General features: G+C 40.5%; 2 protein-coding genes across 3 annotated transcripts in view; both read left to right on the forward strand.

The window, feature by feature from the left end:
- Nucleotides 1-226: 226 nt before the first annotated feature.
- On the forward strand, nt 227-17151 carry e4f1 (E4F transcription factor 1). The gene is made up of 14 exons (XM_017705872.2): nt 227-464; nt 2131-2240; nt 3477-3564; nt 4457-4629; nt 4777-4897; nt 5768-5920; nt 6138-6259; nt 9029-9238; nt 10110-10224; nt 10925-11142; nt 11715-11913; nt 13693-13859; nt 14468-14530; nt 14835-17151. The coding sequence occupies exons 1-14, from the start codon at nt 371-373 to the stop codon at nt 15186-15188; spliced, it is 2187 nt and encodes a 728-aa protein (XP_017561361.1). The 5' UTR covers nt 227-370; the 3' UTR covers nt 15189-17151.
- Nucleotides 17152-20377: 3226 nt separating this feature from the next.
- Nucleotides 20378-23236, forward strand: part of grid2ipa (glutamate receptor, ionotropic, delta 2 (Grid2) interacting protein, a) — a 75890-nt gene continuing 73031 nt past the window's right edge. For both annotated transcript variants that reach the window (XM_017705876.2, XM_017705877.2), the window contains exons 1-2: nt 20378-20789; nt 22067-22108. In XM_017705876.2, coding sequence (XP_017561365.1) covers nt 20702-20789; nt 22067-22108 — 130 coding nt within the window. In that variant the 5' untranslated portion in view covers nt 20378-20701. The remainder of the gene's footprint in view (nt 20790-22066; nt 22109-23236) is intronic.

A 23236-nucleotide genomic window follows, 5' to 3' on the forward strand; every position in this document is an offset into this window, starting at 1 on the left:
TTTGGAAAAATCTCCAATCTTTTGAAAAAAGAAGACAAAAATCTAAGACTAACGGTTTTGACTGTCGCGCTTAAAGGAAGCCAACCGCTCTGTTTAGGCAGACTGGCCCAGCTGTCTGCACTCATAGGGATGAATATATGTAGTAACACTCGTTATCAGTCGTTGCCATGCAGGGCTTTTAGCGATTTTAGGTGATAACGATGTTTATCCTGTATTTCTACAGTAGAAGTGCAGCTCGTGTCAGAGTCTGGAGCTCCTCTTCAGGACCCTCTCAGTCCTCCGCCCTTTTGTTGTTATGACGACGAGGTCGTAAATCCGCCATGTTTTCCCCTGTTGTAGCGTTGCGACAGAGACGGAGAGCTCGAACGACATGAGTGAAGAAAATAATAATACGGCAGAAACGGCGAGCGAGCAGCCGGAGCGCGGCGGGGTCATCGCCATCCACAATGCCCTGGGCGACGAAGGTAAACACGGAGAAAAGGGTCTAAATCAAACACTCCGGCTTCAGTTTTTTTCGACCTGTGCTGTCTGGTCGTCATTGAGCTACGGACGTTAGCAGCGCTTGACTAGTGATACTCGTTCGCTAAGTGGCTAACGCTAGCTAGCAAACTTTCCGCGCCGTGTTAGCTTAGCTAACGTTAGCGACGATAAGCGGCGCTCCACGCTTTGGTTTCAATGGCCTCATATTTACTTGATGGTCCATCATGGACTCGGGAACTATAGCGTTGTGGCGTCTTTACGTGTTAGCTAATGTAGTGTAAGTTAGCTAGGTTATTTGTCCTGAAGTACTCGCAGGGGAGCTAACTGTACATTAGAGACGTCAAACGGGGAATCACAACAGTAGGTTGCCCACATTGTCCTCTGCGCTCTTACGGAGACAGTGATGTCTAACGTGGCGAAAAAACGTATTTATTTAATAAACGATTTATACGTTGAAATCCTTAGCGAAATATCTGTTGTTAAGTAGTATAATATTTGCACACTCGACTGCCTACGATGTTGCTCTTTCCGTCCTGGGCACAGTGTTTTCCATGACTGATGTTTCCAAATCTGCAAGGAGGGAACAAGCCACAGGGTCCTGTGTCTCAAATGAGACCCTACAGCTAATGTGATGTGCTGTGTGAGTTATGAAATTGTGTTTTCTACACACAATATGGACTTGGGCACCCGTGGCTGAAGTGTTTGGTAGATAGCTATCAGCTATATTAAGCGCTGTTTGGGTGCAAAGGCCAGTATTTAAAACTGTGTCCACTCGTGCTCTGTGTAGGCAGCCCTTTGACTTTCAGCTCTGTGTTGCCTTAATCATGTTTGCTTCACATGGAAACTATGCTAATGTCTGCACCTCTGACATATTTTACAAACATGCCTATTCTGTGCCTCCTTGGAGTAGTGAGAGGATTGAGTTAACCTGTCAAGCTGTTGGATTTGCTCTGTTGATACTGTACATTATGTAGTAAACAGTTTTGTGTGTCTGCTGATGGAAGTCTGTTATTTTACTGGGCTAGCTTGCAAGTTAGCAAAATATGCAAGGGCCGTGCTTAAACCAGACAAAGCGTATTTTGTAAATATTTATGATTTGACTCTGTCTTGTGTTTGACCTCGGGTGAACCAAAGGACCCAAAGCATGACCGCAGGAACTCTTTCAGAGGTTTCTGTAATGTAATGTATTATATTGAGGCATGAAGCATCCTATAAAGGGCTGAGGGAGCATAGGATCATGGGAATGTAGAACCCTGCAAATGTAGGTATGCCTCTGTTTCTGCTGTTTACACTCGCATTTGCAGTAATGAGAGAAGACACAAGGAAGCTAACATGGCTGTATTTTTTCAGCTAATATCACATCTGACATTGATTCTAACTTGACTGTGGTCCATAGCCAGTTGTAAAGCTTTTACACAAAGTGTGGACATTTCTGTTATCAGCTTAATAAAAGAGGCTTGGAATGTAAAATTAGACAGCTCTATAAGCAGAATTCTGTGTCACTGGCCACTGACAGTTCTGTCTGTAACCTCGTTTTAGCTGTTTTAGAAGTTAAAATAATCAGATTGGGTAAAGTCAATGATGTGACACGGCTTGTTTAGGTTTTATTATTTGTACCAATGCTGTGAACTGGTTCCTCTGTCTCTATAGATGAAGATATTCACAAATGTGGCCGATGTGGAGAAGAGTTTTCCACTCTGGATACCTTCATTCAGCATAAGCTTAGTCGGAGCTGCCAACGTCCTGTACAGAATTCACAGGTATGTTTCACTCTTGGTGAATGTGTATGTCTGTCTGTCTGCCCAGCGATGGACTGGCGGCCTGTCCAGGGTGTATTCTGCCTTTCGCCTGATGACAGCTAGGATAAGCTCCAGCACCCCCCGTGACCCTGAGGGAGAAATGGCTTAGAACATGTGTGTGTGTGTGTGTGTGTGTGTGTGTGTGTGTGTGTGTGTGCTTGTTTCACTCTTGGTGTGTGTTATGTATATGAGTTGGGCAAAAAAGCACTATGTACTGTAAAGTCTCTTTTTGCTGTAGATAGAGCTTAAATGTTTTGGCTTTAAAAATGCAGATCCTGTAGCTCAAGTGGCCACTTATTTTGGAGATTTTACTGTGTTATTTTTCCATTTTAACAAACATGTTTGTTTTGACATGGAACTAATGGCATTATCAGCGTTCATTAACTATAACCATTACGATAGCTAACATGAGTATGTGGTCGTTGTATTGTCCGACTGCTGAGCTAGAACATCTGCCATAATAGTTGATGTTCCACTGGCTGAAATGTTCTTATGTCACTCTGAAATAAGGTCTTTAATAAAATAGTGTTAACTGGACTAATGTTACACTAAGATATTATCTTGGGTGTAGCTAAAGACACAGCTTAGATCACCATAGAACCACTACAGTCACCACAGTGGCTTGGACTGAAATGAATTCTGTTTTGAGGGGAAATGTGTTGATTTACCAGATCTACTTAAATGATACTGGTGTTGTTCTGCCTTGCAATGTTTAAGGAATTGTGTTAAAGTATTTGAGGAGAAAATACTAGTAATGCAGCAGATACAATATTTAGTAAATAAGACTTCAGTTTAAGTTTATGAATTCTTCCAAAAGATATCAGCTTGGCCTTATAAAGAACCATCAGACAATAAAGTCTGCTAAAACTTTTTAATGAGATTTGGTTACAAAAACACTCAGTAAAATATACTGTCATGCCAGCTATCTGTGCAAATCTTAATCTAGCAAAATTTGATAATATACATAATTGGTATGGACCTTCATTGTCAATTAGTTTGTTTATAGCCCTGGTATGTATTGAGCAATTGAACGGGAGCAAGACAGAAGTGATATTATTAATGTAATTTTTTAAAAGAAATACTACCTTTTCAAAGCATCACCTTGCTGGTTTTTGGTGTTAAAGCATGCTAAATGTCCAAGTGGCCAGTGCAAATTTGTCTGAACCTGCTTATATTAGTCTTTTTGTTTTTTGTCAGTCAAATGGTTTCAGTGGTGGTGCTGCTCCCAACGTAAACGCCAGTGATGATGGCCAACCTTCAGAAGATCGAGAGAAATCCAAAACGGGTAGAGCATTTGTTTTTCTCACCATAGATACTTTGAATGGAGCATTGTACTGTACACTGTCCTGCCACTTCAGGAAGTGCACCTACTTGTATTTATAGTCATTGTTGATTTTATCGGCTCCCCGTACCATGTAGAGGTGACTTGTAGTTCTACAATTACATACTGTAGTCCATCTGTTTCTCTGCATACACTTTCATCCTGTCCCTCAGTGGACCACCATTGAACTGGTATACTTTAAGGTTGTGGATCATTCTGAGCACTGCAGTGACACTGATGAGGTGTTGGTCTGTTTGTGTGTTCTGTGTATGCACAGGTGGATCAGACACAGCAGTGGTGCTGGAGTTTTTAAACACATTTTTTTTAAAAAACAATTTTAAATGCATCTGAAGTAGTCCATCCATCAAAAATTTCCAGCCAACAGCATCAAGTGATCACTGATGAAAGACTAGAGGATGAACAACACAGCAACAGATGAGCTATTGTTTCAGACTTTACAAGATCAATGAGGTCCAGTAGAGCGGACAGTTGAATGACCCTACACCCAAATTTGACCTGCTTTGTGGTGGTCCTGTGAGGGTCGTGATAATTAAAGAGTAATGTGCAAGGAGGCTAAGAAAGTATGCACAAAAACAAATGGACTCTGTAATTGTGGGACTACGACATGGAGCTTTTCAAATAGACAAAGGGTGTAGATACGAGGAGGTGTGCTTGATAAAGTGTCTGGTCAGTGTAGTCCAACAGACTTTATTAGTTTCTTTCATAGTGGTCCTTTGTTTGCCTAAGCCTTTAGCTAAGACCTATAAGCAAGTCACCAAAATTGTTGTAATCTTCATCTAGTTAAGGTAAGCTGCTCTGCTAATGTAGGCATTTATGTTTGTCTCTCTGACTTTAGATGAGGGTGATGGAGTGGTGACCACCACCAGCAGAAAGAGAAGTCGCTTACCAAAACACCATGTTGAGTCAGAAGATGGAGAGGACCAGAGTTCGGATCCTACTAAACTTATTGTGAAGCTTACAGCAGACGGACGCTACATTTGTCATATATGTGAGAAGACTTTTAAAACGGTATGTTGCATTTGACACCATTCTGTACGACTGATGAAGCTTTGTTGAATTGTAAAAGCCTTACCGTGGTCATTTTTTGATTGGTTCAGCTTTAAAACTGTTGTTTTTCCTGTTCTGTTGTTTTCCCTGTTCCACATCCCCATGTAGACGAATATCTTGAGGACACACTTGTTTACTCACACAGACAGGAAGGATTTTAAGTGTGAACTGTGTGGAACTGCATTCAGAACCAAGGGCTCTCTGATTCGCCACAAACGGCGGCACACAGGTACAGATAGGGGCTCAGAGTGGGGAATGTGGTCTAGAAACATACGGGAAACCTATTGCTGTCAAAAGATAGTAATTAATCAACTTTGTCTTATTTACTCAAATTTGACCCTAAAGAAGAATGTTATCCATTTAAGAAGCAGTGTTTTTGGTCTTATTAGATTCTTGTTATAGTATACACTCCTGAGCAAAACTGTAGCTTTCTACTTTGCTATGTTTTTACTTTGCTTTTGTTAGATTGTCTCTGGCTGTTTAATCAATGGTTCTCCCTCAAGCATGGTTCAGCGTAGGCCGCGTGAAGCGTCCTCCAGTGCTAACGTTATCACTATTACTGGTATTTCTGGCATCAGTGGTATGTTGCTTGAAAATGATTTCTCAGCCTTAATGTACTGCAGTGGAAATTTTTTTTTTTTTTTTAACTATGGCAGTAACAGGAATAATCCTGTCAAAAGATCCAATATATAGCAAGTTTCAGCACTTGGACAGCTCTGTTTCAGCTGTCTACTACAGGTGGTGTAAAGTGTCAGACTGCTTTAATGTTTTGTAAACAAATATTTGATTTTAATAATTCAACAGTTTTTGACAGCCCTACAGAAAACGTAACTGTGGCCTGGGCTGTGACCCACCTAGTTTGGTACTATGGGCCAAAGGGCAATTAATGTAAACCGTAGGCTTACCGAGTCCACCTGCATGTATTTTGATGCACTAAAAATAAACTTTACCTCTGCCAGTACTTGGCCTGGACAATCAATTATACATACTGCAGCCAATGCATCAGATCATCATGTGGCCTCACTAGATAGTTCCATGGAATGTACAAGCAGAACTGTCATGATCTGCCTCTCAACATTGACATTATTTTGTTTTTCAGATGAGCGTCCTTACCGGTGCAATCAATGCGGCCTCGCCTTCAGAGAGTCTGGTGCCCTGACTAGACACCTGAAGTCCCTCACTCCTTGTACAGAGAAGATCCGTTACAGCCAGTGCCAAGAAATCCTGGTCAGCAAAGAAGGCATTCGCACAGGTAAATAGCCCAAAGTTAGGTTTCAGTTTGTAGTGTTCCTTTTTTAATTTGTGCCGTTGGGCCAGGCAATTAACCCCCACTGCCCCAGGCAACACTGCTGTACTGGCACCAAGCTGCTTCCAGATTGGACATGACGTAACATAATGCTGCCTCACCAGGAAACCTGGGTTGTCTTGTTCTGAATCAGTGGTGCATGTGTGTTGTTGTCTTATTGCAGAAGTCCAGCAGACACCTGTTCTCTCTCCAAAAGAGCAGCCGATACCCATAATGAGTGTGGTGGAGACTGCCCAACCTGGCATTCATATACAGGTGGTGGAAGACCTAGGACAAGTACATCAGGTCTTTATGTTATTTTGTTTTTCCATGATTTGATTGGAGTTCATATTTCACTCTGTTTGTTAAGGTCACTGAACAGGCATTCTCTTTCCTGCTGCCTAATGGTACTTTAATGCTCAGTAAAATCTTTGATCTTCTCCAGACATACAGATACAGCTGGGATCATGACCCACAATATGCTCGAGTTCGCCGTGAAAAGGGCATGTTATTCAGTCACGGCCACTTCTTTGGTTCATGACCTCTGATTCTTTAAATGCTTCAGCCTCACTCTCCTCCGGCTGCGTTCAGCCGTTTCGGTCGAAACTGCTCCATGTTTGAAGAGGTTGTGATGAGTCTCTTCTCATTTTTGGTACAGAAACAAAAGCCTGAATATTTGAGTCTCAGCAGCGCGAAATTATGACAAATGTTGAGTTGGACCGCCATAAAAGTCACATGAATTATACATACATATCGGATTTCAGTACCACACATGAAAGTGTCTCAAATCAGAATTGAAAATGTCAGATTCAATGTGTTTTTTGCTGTTCACACAGTCACACAAATGACACATCTGTGTCACATATAAGGAAAAAGATCGGATTTGGGCCACTTTTACCTGCTGTGTAAATGTAGTTTAAGTGCACATATGCAGACTTTGCTGTCACCATCATCCATGGAAGTGGGTTGAGCTGAAGTGCCCTCATGTTAGTGCTTTCTACAGTCCCTGACAAAAGTCTTGTTGCTTATCCAAGGTGTAGGAACAGCAAATAATGACTTGTAGTTGATCAATTGAAATCAGAAATGCTTATATGAAAGGCAAAGCCCTCTAGATTATGCTTATTATACCAAAAGAAAGTTTTGTATCATTCATTGAGTTTTATCATTTAATTAAGACCGAAAGGTCAGATTTTGTTTACAAGACCTATGTTGAAATTATACATATGCTTTATTTTGAATACACAAACATGCTACAATATCATTAGATCATAAAGTCATGGCGCCTTGGAAAAAATAATATCGTGTATGACTTCCATGAGCTCGGAGGACTGCATCCATACGTCTTGGCAATGACTCAAGTAACTTTTTGATGAAGTTATCTGGAATGGCAAATAAAGCAGTCTTGCAGGACTCCCAGAGTTTATCAAGATTTTTTGGTTTCATCTTCCAAGCCTCCTCATTCATCTTACCCCAGACATGCTCAATAATGTTCATGTCTGGTGACTGGGCTGGCCAATCCTGGAGCACCTTGATCTTCTTTGCTTTCAGGAACTTTGATGTGGATACTGAAGTATGAGAAGGAGCGCTGCAGAATTTGCCCTCTGCATCCTGCTGCAGAATTTGCCCTCTTGTGGTTTGGAATGTAATGAGCAGCAAGAATGTCTTGATACTTCAGGCTGTTGATGTTGCCACCTACTCTGCAGAGCTCTCGGACACCCCCATACTGGGTGTAACCCCAAACCATGATTTTTCCTCCCCCAAACTTGACTGTTTTCTGGGTGAATCTTGGGTCCATCCAGGTTCCAACAGGTCTTCTGCAGTATTTGCGCCAATTGGGATGCAGTTCAATGGATGATTCATCAGAAAAATCAACCTTCTGCCGTTTTTCCACTGTCCATCCTTTCTGCAAGCTGTGGGCCTTGGTAAATGCGACACGATTTTTTTTTGTTGTCTTCTGTTTAATGCTGGTTTCTGAGCACTAATTTGGCCATGAAGACCATTGTGTGAAAGAATTCGACAAACCGTTCTTGTAGATGCAGCGTTTTCTGGTGACTAGTTCTCATGTTGCTCTGCTGCAGTTGAAAAAGGGCTGGACCTAGACGGTCGAAGTAACAAATGGTCCTCTCAAACAGTTGTCTTAAGGCGTCTGCCTGACCTGGGCTTGTCATGAACGTCACCAGTTTCTTGAAATCTTTTTCTTATCCTCTCCAATTGATGTTTGGATACAGTAAAGATGTCTGCCATCTCAGCAGCAGACTTGGTCTTCAAGGTCTTGATGATCAGTACTTTTTTATTTTGTGGGTGAATCTTTAGCATGTTGTCAGAGGTCAGGTTGCACTTCACATGAAAGTCTGGTGTGCTGGGGTTCTTTTTATACACACCTGGGAATGTGTTAATTACATTATTAGTCCCAGGTGAAGCTCTAATCTCTGATTGGTTGAGTCATTTAAAGACACGACAAGACTTTTGTCCTTGCAAAAACATGTTATGGACTTTACCAAGCTGTGGACATCAGGATACTTTTTGACAATATCATTTTGCACCCAGTTATTAATGTGAAAGCCCTTGACGTTAAAGTGAACCATTTATAGTAACGATTGATGATAATAAAGTTATGTATCATTTTAAGTTACTATGTCCTTATGCGACAAGACCTCTGTCAGGGACTGTATATGTTTGCAGCCTTGCGGATACAATGTGATGTTAGTTACTTTAGTGAACATCATGGAATGTATATTCGAAATCAGTGAAGTCTGGAGATTTACTTGGAACGATTATGTCTTATTAGTAATTATTCATCAGTTTCCTTATAATGCCCTTAATACATCAGTTGCCTCAGTAATGAAACTAATTAATAAGATGAGGGAACATTTGAAACCTATCTTGTAGGGATGATTCACTGGAATAAAAAAAGGGACATAATGTTTCTCTTCCCCCAAATACAGTTTATTGGCCATGTGAAATTTGCTTCATTAGTTTTGTAACAGAACCAGTACCAGTACAAGGTCAGTATAGCCAAAAAGCTAATTATTTTAGCTTCTTCTATTAGCCTGTTCTTTGTTTTTCTCTGGGCAGGTAGTGTCCCAGTCTCAAACTGAAGCTGTGGTCGAGGGAGACAGTTTGATCTGCCAGGCCATCATCAATTCAGGCATTGCCCTGGAAACCGAGGCCACAGAGGCAGCAGTGCAGGCAGAGGCACGGTCACCTAAAGGTCCTGAGGCTGAGGCAAGGCTTGCAGAGATTCAGGTGACTGAGGAATGTGTGGAGGTGGAAGAGGAGACCGTGGTGAGTGGGGAAACTGCTAATAGTGATTTTTTTTTTTTTTTTTTTTGCATTCAGATCCTGTGCCTTCGTTAACTGGGAACATTGATACATTGCTCAAAAGCTAGAGTCAGAGATACCAAAAAAAAAGTTTGTAATATGACTAGCTTAAATTCCTGGATACTTGCAGTACCTACATTACTATGCAAAAGTCATACACCACCTTTATTTATTTATTTTTATTTCTAGTCAAAACGATTATAAAATACAAGTTATTTATATTTTTTTACCTTCAGGAATAAACCAGGCAGCACAAACACACCAAGCACTTTATTAGGTATGCTATACTAATCCTGGGTAGGCCTCCCTTTGCTCTCAAATCAGCCTAAGTTCTATGTGACATGAATTCCACAAGATTTTGGAAAGATATCTTTTTCTTTGTGACGTGTTGCGTTATGGTGGGAGTAGCCATTAGTAGATGGCTGAATTGTGGCAATGAAGGGAAGGGAAGTTGTCTCATTCAAGCAATTATTGATGGCCAAGAAAACCTTCCCCATACCATTACGCCACCTCCACCAGCCTGGACTGTAGACACAAAGCAGTTAGGTCCATGGATTCATGCTGATGGTGCCAAATTCTGACCCTGCCATCTGTGTGCCTAAGCACCAATTGAGATTCATCAGACCAGGTTTTTTCCCACTGCAGGCTCAGTTTTCTGTTTTTGGCTGACAGAGGTAGAGTAGAGTTGGATTTTATCGGTCTCACAATCCAAGTAATTGCCCTCACATCCAGCAATAAAACATGAATACCTTGTTTTGACTGTTAAACAAATCAAAGTTGTTTTGTTGTTGGCTTCTTTTTGTTTTTTAGTTGTATACTTTCTATTTGCTTGAAGGACTCTTCAGAGAGGGAAGGGGAAGAAACAGCATCTAAGTCACACAAATGTCCTCACTGCGATCGAGCTTTCAGAACAATGTCTCACCTGCGCATTCACATCAAAGGCCATGTTGGTAAGCTCCAGCCCAAATGAAAACACTTTCTGGCTGTGACCGAAATGGATCTGTATTTTCGTTTTAGGACACCATTAAGAATGTCAATCATTTTTCGTTTAGTGACTGATTCATAGAACAAACGGGTTTTGAGGGCACTACAATGTCCCACAATGCGGTACTTGCTGAGCCTATGAAAACTAAATCTGTCAGACCTTCTGGTGAAACATGCACTGCAAAAAACAGCAGCTCTGAAAAGGACCCTAATTATGTTCATACAGGATAAACATTGACTGTTAATTGTGCTCCACTGCAGACATGAGGCAAAATGTGTATCAAGGTCAAGTTTTATAGTTTTCCCATGTACCCTGCATTTTTCTAAACATTACACCCATTTTTATGGTCTTTTTAACCTTGCTTAAGCAACTTATGCTGGGTTGTTTATGCGACTTGGAGGCTGGTGAGAAAGTGTCTGAATTTGTTTGTTTGTTTTGTGCATTTTTAATGCAATTTTGAAACTGTATAATTCTCCACTATAAAGTGCAACACTAATGAGGGAGTAGGGATCCATTTTGGTTGCAGCCTCTGTTCTTTCACAGTGTCCTTACTTAGCACTGTTCCATATTCTGGAATTACCCTTATTCATGTTCTCTACTGTAAATTAGGCCAGGGTTGGTGGGTTCCAGAAAAAAATTTAAAATGCTATTTTCTTACTTGGCAGGCTACAAGCCATTTAAGTGCCTCACATGTCAGAAAGAGTTTCTAACGGGCTATATGCTGAAGAAGCACATGGAGGTGCATGTGAGCGAGCGCAGGTATAAGTGTGGCGAATGTGGCAAGCTATTCAAAGCCATTGGGCATGTGCGGGAACACATGCGGGCGCATTCCAGTGAGCGGCCTCACCACTGCAACCTGTGCGACAAGAGCTACAAGACAAAGGTGAGCTGAGCAGGCACCATCACAGCTTTTGAATGGTCAGTTTTAGCTGACCAGCGAATGTTCAGTCTTGAAGACTGATGTTATTGGCTATAAACAATTGAAATAAACAGTTAACAAATACAAACTAATATCACAAACATTAAATTAGAGGTTGGCAATAGGACAATATTTAATTACTTCACAATATGCTTTAAGCATTTTGTGGATTTTCTCAGTGCATAAATAACACTGATTAACTGTGTGTTACAATACAGAGAGAGTGTAATGAAGTCAGTTTAATGTAGTGCAGCACAGCATGTGAATTGTTGAATAAAAATAACTCTTCAGTTGTTTTTGAAAGTATTTTTTATATGATGCTACTGGTGCTTCTTTCTGTATTTCAATTTCAAACCTCACTCCTAAAGGTTGGGGTCAGTGCTGGCTTGTGTGTTTGATTGATTGATTTATTTATTTATTTAAATGTTTTAGAAATAGCTTGTGATGTGTCCTAAAGATCCATTTCAATACATAGAAATAAAAGAAATAAACAAGTTAACACAAGTCGTGTTATGGTTGTTCCGATCTTGCGTTAGAATGCACTCCAGGTCCACCATCGCACACACGGAGAAGATAAGCCGTATGTGTGTCCGCACTGCTGTCGTGGTTTTCGGGAAAAAGGTGCTCTGGTGCGTCACATTCGCCACCACACCGGCGAGAAACCCTTCAGATGTTCCAAATGCGGCCGGGGCTTCGCTGAACATGGCACTCTAAACCGCCATTTACGATCTAAAGGTAGGGCCACTGGCTACAGGTATCAAATCATACAGGCTTGAGTCTACTTCATGCAAGTCTGCAAATGTAGACACAAGCTGCCTGTTTTTAATTTGATGCCATCACATTCCAAAAAAGTTGGGGTGGGGGGCATGTTTACCACTGTGTTTCATCACCTCTTCTATTAACAAACTCTGTAAGCGTTTGGGAACTGAAGAGACCAATTGCTGTAGTGTTGAAAATGAAATGTTTTCCCGTTCATGTTTTTTTTTTTTTTTTTAATAAACCCGATTTCCTCCTCTATTTAGTTGTTTCTAATTCCACCTGCTAGTTAGGACTTCCCCTAATCACACTTTGCTACCAATGCTAGGAGGGTGAAGGTTAGCACAGGTTTCCTCCGGGACCTGTGAAATCAACCACCGCTTCTTTTCGACCTGCCGCTCACGCAATGTCACGGGACACCCAAACATGCTCGGAGGAAAGCATCAACTGCCAGATCCGTTATGTCAGCTAACAGACGCCTGCGCTAACTAGCATCATGTTGAGTGATGGGAGAAGAAGGGGGGCCATCCTACCCACCTAGAGAGAGCTCTATTAAAAACAATTTAAGAAGTGTCTGAGTGTCTCAGAATCAAAGATGGGTAGAGGTTCACCAATCTGTAAAAAAAACTGTCTAAAAAATGTGGAACAATTTCAGAAAACTGTTCCTCAGCGTAGAAATTTGACTTTGGATATCCCCTTTGGATATACAGTACACATTATCATCAAATGATTCAGAGAATCTAGAAAAATCCCCGTACACATGGGACAAGGCCAGTATTGGATGCTTCTGATCTTCGGGCCCTCAAGCAGCACAGCATTAAAAATAGGCAGGATTTTGTACTGGAAATCCCTGGATGGCCTGAGGACCCCTCCTAGAAATCATAGCTTGTGAACACAGTTCGTTGGGCAATCTACAAATGTTTAAAAAGTTTAACTAAAAAAAGTTAAAGAAGAAGCCATATGTCAACGCAATCCAGAAGCGCTGCCGTCTTTTCTGGCCTAAAGCTCATTTAAAATGGACTGAAGCAAAATGGGGAAACGGTTCTGTGGTCAGATGAATCAAAATTTGATATTCTTTTTGGAAACCATGGATGCGGTGTCTTGCGGACTCAAGAGGGAACATCTAGCTTGTTATCAGTGCACATTTCAAAAGCCTGCATCTCTGATGGTATGGGATTGCATTAGTGCCTATAGTGTGGGCAGCTTACACATCTGGAAAGGCACTATCAATGCTGAACTGTATATAGAGGTTTTAGAACAGCACATGCTCCCATCCAAAAATCTCTTCCAGAGAAGGCCATGCATATTTCAGCAAGACAATGCAAAACCACATACTGCATCCATCATAACAGCATAGCTTCACAGAAGAAGAGTCTGGATGCTGAACTGTCCTGCCTGCAGTCCAGACCTTTCACCAGTAGAAAACATTTGGTGCATCATTAAATGAAAAATCTGGCAAAGAAGTCCCAGGACTGTTGAATCGTAGATGAGACATGAATGGGACAACATTCCCAAAATTGGTCTATGAGATTTGTAAATCTATCTATCTATCTATCTATCTATCTATCTATCTATCTATCTATCTATCTATCTATCTATCTATCTATCTATCTATCTATCTATCTATCTATCTATCTATCTATCTATCTATCTATCTATCTATCTATCTATCTATCGTGTGTGTATGTTTACATGAGTATGTTTCTTTTTGGCCTTAGAACTGATCGGTGTTGAAAAATGTTTGCGTATGTCCTTCAGGAGGTTGTTATGCAGTGCAACAAAAGGATCCAGATCAGGTATCGAGCACTGAGGAGCAGCAGGAGTCCACAGACAGTGTGGCAGCCACCATCATCACTGAGGACCCACACACGGTGCTAGTAGAATTCTCCTCTGTGGTGGCTGATACTCAGGAGTACATCATAGGAGTGAGTTTACTGCATTCTTTGTCTTTGGGGTTCCCTTCCCCAGCATGGTGACACTGTGCAATTTTTTTAATTTATTTTTTTCCTGGCTCTAACTACATCATAGGAGCAACTCAAACTCTGAACAAAACTAAATTAAGACCCCCAACATTGCATGTATGATTTGTTAGATATGCCAAAGTCATTGCTGCAGTGCCGTTCTTCTGTAGCTCGCAGCGGTGTCTGGTTCATTACAGGTACACATAACGAGCTGTCCTTTTGAGGACAAACTCTTAGTTTGATGGACAGAACCAAGCACCACATGCAGTAACTGCTGTTTTTTTATGTTACCTCTGCACAGTGCAGTGCCTGCAGTTCACTACAAGACTAAACAAAAACTTGATTTACTTTCATGTCTCAGAGACTTGAAACTCAACCTTTTGACTCTTAACACACCTGACCCAACACAGGAGACTCGAATTTTTTAATTTTTTATTTTTTTTTCTCATTATTGTTGGTGCTTAGTGGTGCAAGACACATTTCTGCAACAGTGGACAACAGAATATTACCTTATCGTATTATATGTACTCCTTTTAGACATTTACCTAAAGATAAATAAACCTGCTTTCTAGGCACCAGCTGATGAAACAGCCCAAGGGGAGGAGATGTCCATCATTCAGGACAGTGATAGCCAGGTAAATATTGTGTTTAGCCAGACTAAAGTCAACAATGATCAGCTTTTTTGTATATATGATTTTGTATCTAGTATCATGAGTTACTTTCTTTTTCAATAGACCACTATTGCAGTTCCTTAGGTATTAGTTAGGAAAAAAAGTGTAATTTGCACACAATTTTCCTTTTATTCTCTAGGTAGTTTTAGTTTTTAAACGTTTCATAGCTGTAATTCAGTATGTATCCCATACTTTGTTGTGTACTATATGTTACCTGTAGTGAGGAAACTTCTAAAGTCAATGTAATAATCATATCATTATCTTGTAGATGGACAGCCAGATCATGAAGGTTGTGCAGCATATTGTGAGTCAGTCGCATGGTAGCCACCAGATCATTGTGCGGAATGTGGGTGCTGACGAGAGCCCCAGTGTGTCCGACTGCGGTGACACAATCACCATCGCCACACCTGAGAGCCTCACTGAACAGGTGGCCATGACGCTGGCCAATGCTATTGGCGATGGGACCATCCTGACCACCTCCACCACAGAGGACGCCATGGAGACGCAGCATGCTGCTGTCACCGTGGTTGCAGCTGAAGACATGGCGTTGATGCAGCAAGAGGAGCAGTACGTCATCGCATCACCTGAGGACATGGAGATTCAGACGGTGGTGGTGGTCTGAGGCAAAGGACCCAAAGGAAGTCACCCTCTCCATGAACTCTGGGAAAAGCAGTCTCCTATGGAGCTGCTCATTTTATTTATCTTACCTGTGGTAGCAGTTTGTTCTCCCAACATGCCTTATTGTCTTGAATATTCCAAATAAGCTGCACTTAAAAGGAGGAAAATTGGCTTCTTGAATTGTGCAACTGTATAATTGCACTTATTTTTATAATCAATGTGTTGTATGCAGTTATCTGCAGACAATGATACCAAATTAGCCTAATTATTCCCTTCAGACCTGGTTGGCAATGAACAACAAATTTACTCTGCTTTTGATGGCCATTGTGCAGGATACATTTCTTTAAGGTTCTCAGGGCAAAAGTGCTGATCTAAGATCAGTGTCAGGACAACTCAGACTTTAATGCATAGGAATTAAAAAACTGTCTAAACACTTTTTTTTTTCCTGTTACAATGCATGTTTGTGCACATGTTGTTCCATGTATTTGTTTTAATAGATAAAAGCTCTCATTGAAAGCTGTTTTATTTCAGTTATTGGACTCTAATGCTGCATAGACGTAGAGGTGCACTTCTTTGTAGCCAGTGAGGACTAACATGCTACTATGTGACAAGTAGGCCAACCAGATAAATCTGTGTACATTTGACAGCTTATGTTCATTAGTCTGCCTCTCAGATTTCTATAAACTATATTCTTTTATCGTTTGTGGGTTTGTAGCAGATGAGGTGACGATGGATTCATTGGATTTTTGGCTTATTCTATCTTCCAGCAAACCACTTTATGTAATGCCTTTCATTTGTGGGACAGACAGACCATCCGAGCTATGATTGATGCTCTGTGTGGCTCACAGCTGTGTTATCAGCAGGTGATAGATGGACAGTTGGTAGAATCACTTACCTGGCAGATCTGGGCCACACCACAGCCTGGTTCACTTTGCCACCATTTTTTTAACGCGTCCCCCCCAACCCTCCTGTCTTCCCTCCTGTCAGGTCATTACTGCACATGCTGTTGCCAAGGATACTGTGGACAGTTGCACTGTTTCTAAACCCTCAGGGTCCTCTCATGTGCCCTCACATTGTGGTGCCCTTTTGAGCAGAAAAAAAACGGAATGCTGCCCCAGTATACACAACCCAGTGCCTCATCAGTTAATCACCCAGTGTTATATTAATAGAAAGCTCCACATTTACTAGAAGAGTGAGTATAGAGGGATTTCATTGCTAAAGAGAACTCAATGTAAGAACCAACAGTCAGCCATCTGTAATCTGCATATCATCCTATATATTCAATAGGTTTCAAAAGACTACCAATATTTTCTGCCGTGCGGACGTAAATGATTCCATTGTTTGACAACTTAAACTGTGTGGCTGTAATTCAGTAACCACTATGAAGCTTTATATAAAGCGCAGGAGTTATTGGAGTTTTAAGTGGATGGGGATGGTGAGGTCCACGTGAGAGTTGCAGTTTAATTTCTTTTTGCATGGAAGCCTGCAAAGATTGTAAAACATGCTTTGATGAGCCCTACTGTCATTTTTGGTGGATGTCGTCGTCCCCCCCCCCCCCCCCCCCCCCGATCCCAGACAAGATTTAAACCAGGGTTTGTATTCATGGAACTTCTCAGAGGCGTGCTGATCTGGGATCTGTTCATGTTTAAAGTCATGGTAAATGAGGAGTCTAATCCCAGATCAGCGCATGTCTGAATGCCTCTAAGTTACCTCACAAAAAGGTATTACATGAAGTGGTTGCAGATATGCTGTTTCTTGTCTCAGGCATGGTTTTAGAATAGGTACAAGTCTTTTGGCATAGAACCTTTTAAAAAATTGAATCTGTTCATGGCAGAGAGGTACATCGAAAGTAAGTACCCAAAGAAAATCTTTGCTACTTTTTTTTATCGTTCTCAACATTGCATCTCAAAAAAGATGTGTAGATACACAGGATGTTTTGGACTGTAAATAAAATGACTGTATTTGTATGTTGTAGACATTCCCTGGTTCCTCTCAACACTGCTGTAAAGAAATCCGATCATGCCAAATAACTGTTTACATCTCAATTATTGAATTATGCAGAAATTATTTTAAAAAGTGGATGGCACAAGCTTTGTTTGTGCTAAAAAAATATATTGAGGGAAAAAGGGTTTATGTGCCTCTTGTGTTTGTAGCATAAAACAGTTTTCAGGGTATAAGAGGCCGGTTTCCGTGAGGCACTGCTAAATGTTAATTTTAATCTTTGTTCATCTAAACATTACTCGGCTATGCTGAAATTCACTCTGGCCTTCATCAACACACAGACCTGGGATTCAAAAGTGAATTTCTGCTGCAGAAAGTCCAGTGATTAGCTATCCAAGGTCATTAGGCTCTATGGGGTAAACAAGTTTCCCGCTGCCAGGATCATCCTGCCAGGTAAGCCTTGGGGGAAATAAACGTCTGCTCTGCATTTTTGTGGAGATACCTCTTTGAATGAACAGCAAGCAGAATACTAGACTGAGCATCATATTTCCCCCACAAAAATGCTCTGACGTGGCCATCACTGCCAGCAAATTAGTATCTGTTTCAGATGGACATACATATTCATCTGAGCTATACTGTCCTTATGTAACTGTGCTTCACACTTTTATTTTATTTTCATTGTCTGCATTTGTGTTGCTTATAGCAATGACTAATATCAGTAAGTAAATAGGAATATGTGTAAAAACTGGCTTGGTGGTGAAGAGAGTTAATGCCAAATACAGACTTTAAACTATGTTTTATTTATGTCTCCTAGGCTGTACATTTCTAAAATTATCTAAGATTATATGCATGAGATTATTACTGATTTGTCATGCAGTAAAATTTCTAATCTTAATCTATGGGATTTATGTCCTTGAAGGATATTTTTAGAATAATTTAAACATAAAATGGAAACTGATCTGTACAACATACTGACGAAGGCTTGACAAATGGTTGTCCATGGACAGACAGTTGAGTGCGTGGTGCCTGTGGAGGTTCAGTGGTATGTCCTGATTTTAGCCAGTGTAAGGGCAAATAACTCTTAAACAGAAAATACGCGTATTGTTTGTCATTTTCAGACATGTAAATTGTCTATATTGCAAGTAAATGTAAAAAAACTTTATTCTGGCCTGGTATTTTTTGTCACTCACATGAAGTGGTTAACTCTAAAATTAGCCATATTATGCTAACGCAGCTAACGGCGTTTAAGACAAAAAAAACGACAAAATATGTCTTCATATTAATTTCCATCGCATCGTGTTTAGTGGAGGATACAGTTTATCTTGACTGTTAGCTTTAAGAGTATGAGATAATGATATCTGCATAATTTGACTGAGAAAACCTATTTTTCATTGACTGAAAATGAATAGGCGCTCCCAAAATGAAGGTGTTGATATGGCGCATTTGAGCAAAATCATAGTTTATAAATGCTTAAACATTTAATGTAAAAGAATCATTTCCTGAACACTGCATATCATAAAACATTTCAACGTCACTGTTACATTTTTTAAGAGCTTTTAAACTCAAATTATAGGAGTTTAAAACGGCGCCTCATGTGTGTCCATGACGTCAGAGAGCGCGAACAGCCAATGAGCTGCTCCGCTCACCAATCAATCATCACTCTCTAGCAGTAAAGCCCGCCTTCTGTTGCCCCAAAGCCGTTTACTGTAGAAATAATATACGGGTAGATTTCTTTGTTTTTTTAGTGAAATACATCCTTCTACTTCCTACAATTAAAGAAACGTTCTGGGCGAGTGATTAGAAACTATTTTAACTTTTCGTTTTTAGCCACTGAGCTTCATTTACTCCCATTCGTTGAGGACTCACTCATGTGCGCCCTCTGCCGTTTAGCAGTCCTATTCTTGATATAACGGGGGAAATAGGAAGTGGCCAGGCTCCTCATAAACCGACTCTGGCCTCATAATGCATGCACAAGCATTAAATGTTGTTCTTTAAAAAAAACAAAAAAAACAATACTTGATATTTTATGATGGTCTACATAGCTAGCTAATAACTTATTAACTTATAGCTAATAAGTTTTTTTGCAAGATGACACAATTAGATTTTTTTAGCACATAGGTTAACGTAACGTATTTACACGAGGGGCAAAATGTATGAGATTAATCATTAAACATTTAAACCTTTGGATGGAATCAAAATATTTAATAGAACTGATATTTGGTATTCGTAACTAGGCTTGCATTGAATGGGAATGATTCATGACAGTGACTTTATATCAATAAAATGTCATTTACTTTATAAAGCAAATCAAGCTACATCATGTCTTATATCACATTAACTTAACTGATGAAGTGACCCTTATTAGTCCTACAATGGGGAAATTTAACATCCGCATTTAACCAATCTGTGCAGTGAAACACCACTTGCATACTAGTGAGCACACACACTAGAGGTCAGTGAGCACCCTTGCCCGGAACGGTGGGAAGCCCTATTCGCAGCATCAAAGGGGCAGTTGGGGGGTTAGGTGCCTTGCTGAAGGATGCCTCAGTCATGTACTGTTGGCTCTGGAGATCAAATCGGCAACCTTCCGGTCACAGGGCCAGCTCCCTAACCTCCAGCCCACGACTGCCCTGGTAGTAACTTGTCAATACGCATGTAAGCTGTGCATAATTATTCAATACTTGTGCGGGTGCCATAAAGCCCGTTTGTAGGTAGCCTTCAAAATAAAGTCTTACCAAGTTTTCAGGACTAAAGGAATGGGTAGTTTAGTTCAGTACTTGCCATCCTTTTAAGAATAAGCTCTAATTGGTTTTTGTCAACTACCTGCAACCACTGGTACCACATGGTACTGCTCGTATTCAAACCCTGAATCCAAGCACAAGTGCTGAACCCTCTACTTTTGGGTAGTGTTTTCACTTTGGAGGCCAGCCTAAATGTTGTGAACATAGATTAGTGGTTTATGACAGTGTTTGTAAAGCCAAATGTGTTTAAACTGTGAGCTGTGTTTGACCTTGGCCTGAGGACGGGCCTCCTTCCCTCACGTTGCTCACAGTGTCTCTCTCCGACGCGAATCAGTGAAGCGCTGTCCTTCACTAGAACGCCAGCATTCGTTTCTGGGTCAGCTTTCAGCCCTCAGAGAGGGCCTGAGCCACCAGAACGAGAGAGAGAGAGCGAGTGAGAGTGAGAGAGAGGGAGGTATTTATAGAAAAATAGGGCTCCACAGTACCTTTTTCCTTGCGAAAGAACCATTACAGGGACCCAGCTAGAGTGTCCCAGATTTCTGATCAGTGCTCTGCATGAGGGCCAGGGCTGGACAAACTTAGCAGAGATGCAGAGCCCTGCTTGGAAAGAGCTTCGTGTTCTCCCGCACTCTTTACCTCCTCTCCACCACTCTTTCTGGGCTGGACCCGCTGGTGTGATGGAGCTTTGAGAGCTTCTGGCTCCTGCCACTTTGCTTTGTTCTATAATGACCTGTTGAAGTGGAAGTTGAGGTGGTCTCTCAGCTGCATCTGGTCAGGCCTTCAGCTTCTCTCACTCACGCATTCATAAATAGCCACAACTGACGCACCTGCAACCATGATGAGGAGATTTCTGAAAAGCCAGAAGGGCCGGTTCTCTCTTCGCCAGAGCCGGTCGGGCTCGCGCAGCGCCTCCAAAGACTTCTGTGAGTTTTTCTGTGCCTTTTCCGTTACTGCCTCAGCCTCACCTTTGCTTTGAGATTGAGTAAAACACATGGGAGCTTAAGTTAATTGTGCTGAATTTACTCAATGTCCTTCAGGTGTACCTCACTTCCACATGAATACATGAAATGCAGAAATGATGAAAAATGGACCACAGAATTGTGTTGATTTTATTTAATGAAATATTGATTAAATGAAAATGATTTACATATATTCAAATACATCATCTTTTTTTTACTGAGTGCATTCTTCATGATTGTTGCAGCACTCTACATTGTATTGAAGTGATATTTATGGCTGTGGTAGACAGTAAATGTAGATTTTCTTGTAACAGTTTAATATGGTGTTGTTAATGTGTGGTTAAATTCTGAGTATAATGCTAGACTGTCTTTTCTCTTTTTGCCTGTGCTTTTATTTTTATCTAGTGCAAATCTTCACTCCTATTCCAGCAAATTACACGTAGCCCCTTTTATTGCCCCAGATAAATGCCAGTACTTTGCACAGTATTCATCCTTAAGAGTTTTTTTTTTTGGCGACTGTGCACGGCTTAGAAGTATTTGATTCACATTTTCAAAGAGTTAGGTTCGTTTTTTGGCTCATTGTACTGTGCATAAGGCTTACAAATACACAGAGGAGACATTTGAAATGTGTTTAAAGGATAAGCACAGAAAATAGGGTGCTCTACATGGGTTCAAATAAATCTCCGTCGTCATTTGCTGTTTATGTGCATGAATTTGCTCCTATTCTACTAGTCTGTTTCTAAGTCAGTCAGACTGAAATTGTTCAATAACTCATTGATGTATATAGAGACCTGCTCATATGATCTATATGGTGAAGAAACTACTGCTGCTACTGTAGCTGTGTCCCCTGAGACTGTGGAATGCGAATGGCCAATTAAAATGATTTAGATGATGAAGATTTAAGACTTGGGTTGCAGGATAATCTTCTGACAGAACCAGGCAGAGTGACTGCAGTAGTAGAATTAGGCCAGGGGCTCTGTGGAGCTTTAGAAACACAGCCAAGGAAAACAGGTCTATAAATGGCCTTTAGAAATGGAATCATACTTCAAAATGTGAGTAAATAACATACACTAATGAGCCTTTTCATTTTTAAAACTTTTGTGATGGATGTTGGATTAGAAAGTACTGCAATATTGTTTGGTTGAAAAATGACTTGTCATAATGGAGTCTGAAATATGTTTTGACTTGGGGTTGTTTTTATTATTTATTTGTTATATAATGTTTGTGCTCTCTCCTCACAGACCCAAATCCTCAAATTCTCAGGGACATTCCCTTAAACATTGGTAAGTGAAACCTGTCAAAGGCAATTTATGGCACTTTTCTTATTAAATGCAACAATCTTTAAAATGTCTTCACTCTAATATGTTTTATTTCTTAAAATCTCTAGTCCTCTACTACTAAAATCTTTATTAGAAACACCTACCAATTTTTAGGTGTACAGTTACCTTCTGTAGCCCATTTGTTGCTGTCTGATATATCAACCATCCTGTCGATCAATGTGTGCTTGACCACTTTTAGCACAGCGTTGACACCAATTTGGTAGTGGCATGGTAGTGTATGATACTGCTGAGAGTGTATCAGGTACACCAGCACTGCTGATGTTTTTTCTAAGGCTGTCACTATTATTTATATTAACAGTCAAATAATTTAATGATTATATTGATGATAAATCATCTCATTACATACATGCAATTCATTCATATATATATATATATATATATATATATATATATATATGTATATATATAATATTGTGTGTGTGTGTGTGTCCATACAAATTTGGAATTACAGTGGGTTGCAAAAGTATTCATACCCCTTGAACTTTTCCATATTTTGTCACATTACAACCACAAACATAAATATATTTCACTGGAATTTAATGTGAAAGACCAACACAAAGTGGTATACAATTGTGAAGTGGAAAGAAAATTATACATGAATCAAAACATTTTTTACAAATAAAAAACTAATAAGTGCGACGTGCAAAAGTATTCAGCCCCCTTTTCCCTGAGTGCAACCAATTGCATTCAGAAGTTGCCTGATGACTGCTAATGACTCAAAAGGGTCCACCTGTGTGTAATCTAATCTCAGTACAAATACAGCTGCTCCGTGACGGCCTCAGATGTTGGTTAAGAGAATATTGGGGAGCAAACAGCATCATGTCCAAAGAACACACCAGACAGGTTAGGAATATGGTTTTGGAGAAGTTTAAAGCAGGCTTAGGTTATAAAAAGATTTCCCAAGCTTTGAACATCTCACGGAGCACTGTTCAATCCATCATCCGGAAATGGAAAGAGTATGGCACCACAGTAAACCTGCCAAGACAAGGCCGTCCACCTAAACTTACAGGCCGAACAAGGAGATCACTGATCAGAGAGGCAGCCAAGAGGCCCATGGTGACTCTGGATGAA

Source organism: Pygocentrus nattereri, chromosome 14, assembly GCF_015220715.1.
Source record: "Pygocentrus nattereri isolate fPygNat1 chromosome 14, fPygNat1.pri, whole genome shotgun sequence".
Taxonomy (NCBI): Eukaryota; Metazoa; Chordata; class Actinopteri; order Characiformes; family Serrasalmidae; genus Pygocentrus; species Pygocentrus nattereri.

Excerpts from the sequence above, each read along its gene's own strand:
- e4f1 (XM_017705872.2), top strand. The coding sequence starts at position 371 with ATGAGTGAAGAAAATAATAATACGGCAGAAACGGCGAGCGAGCAGCCG. Across the intron at positions 5,921-6,137 it reads CAAAGAAGGCATTCGCACAG|AAGTCCAGCAGACACCTGTT; the intron begins GTAAATAGCCCA and ends GTCTTATTGCAG. Across the intron at positions 13,860-14,467 it reads CTCAGGAGTACATCATAGGA|GCACCAGCTGATGAAACAGC; the intron begins GTGAGTTTACTG and ends CCTGCTTTCTAG.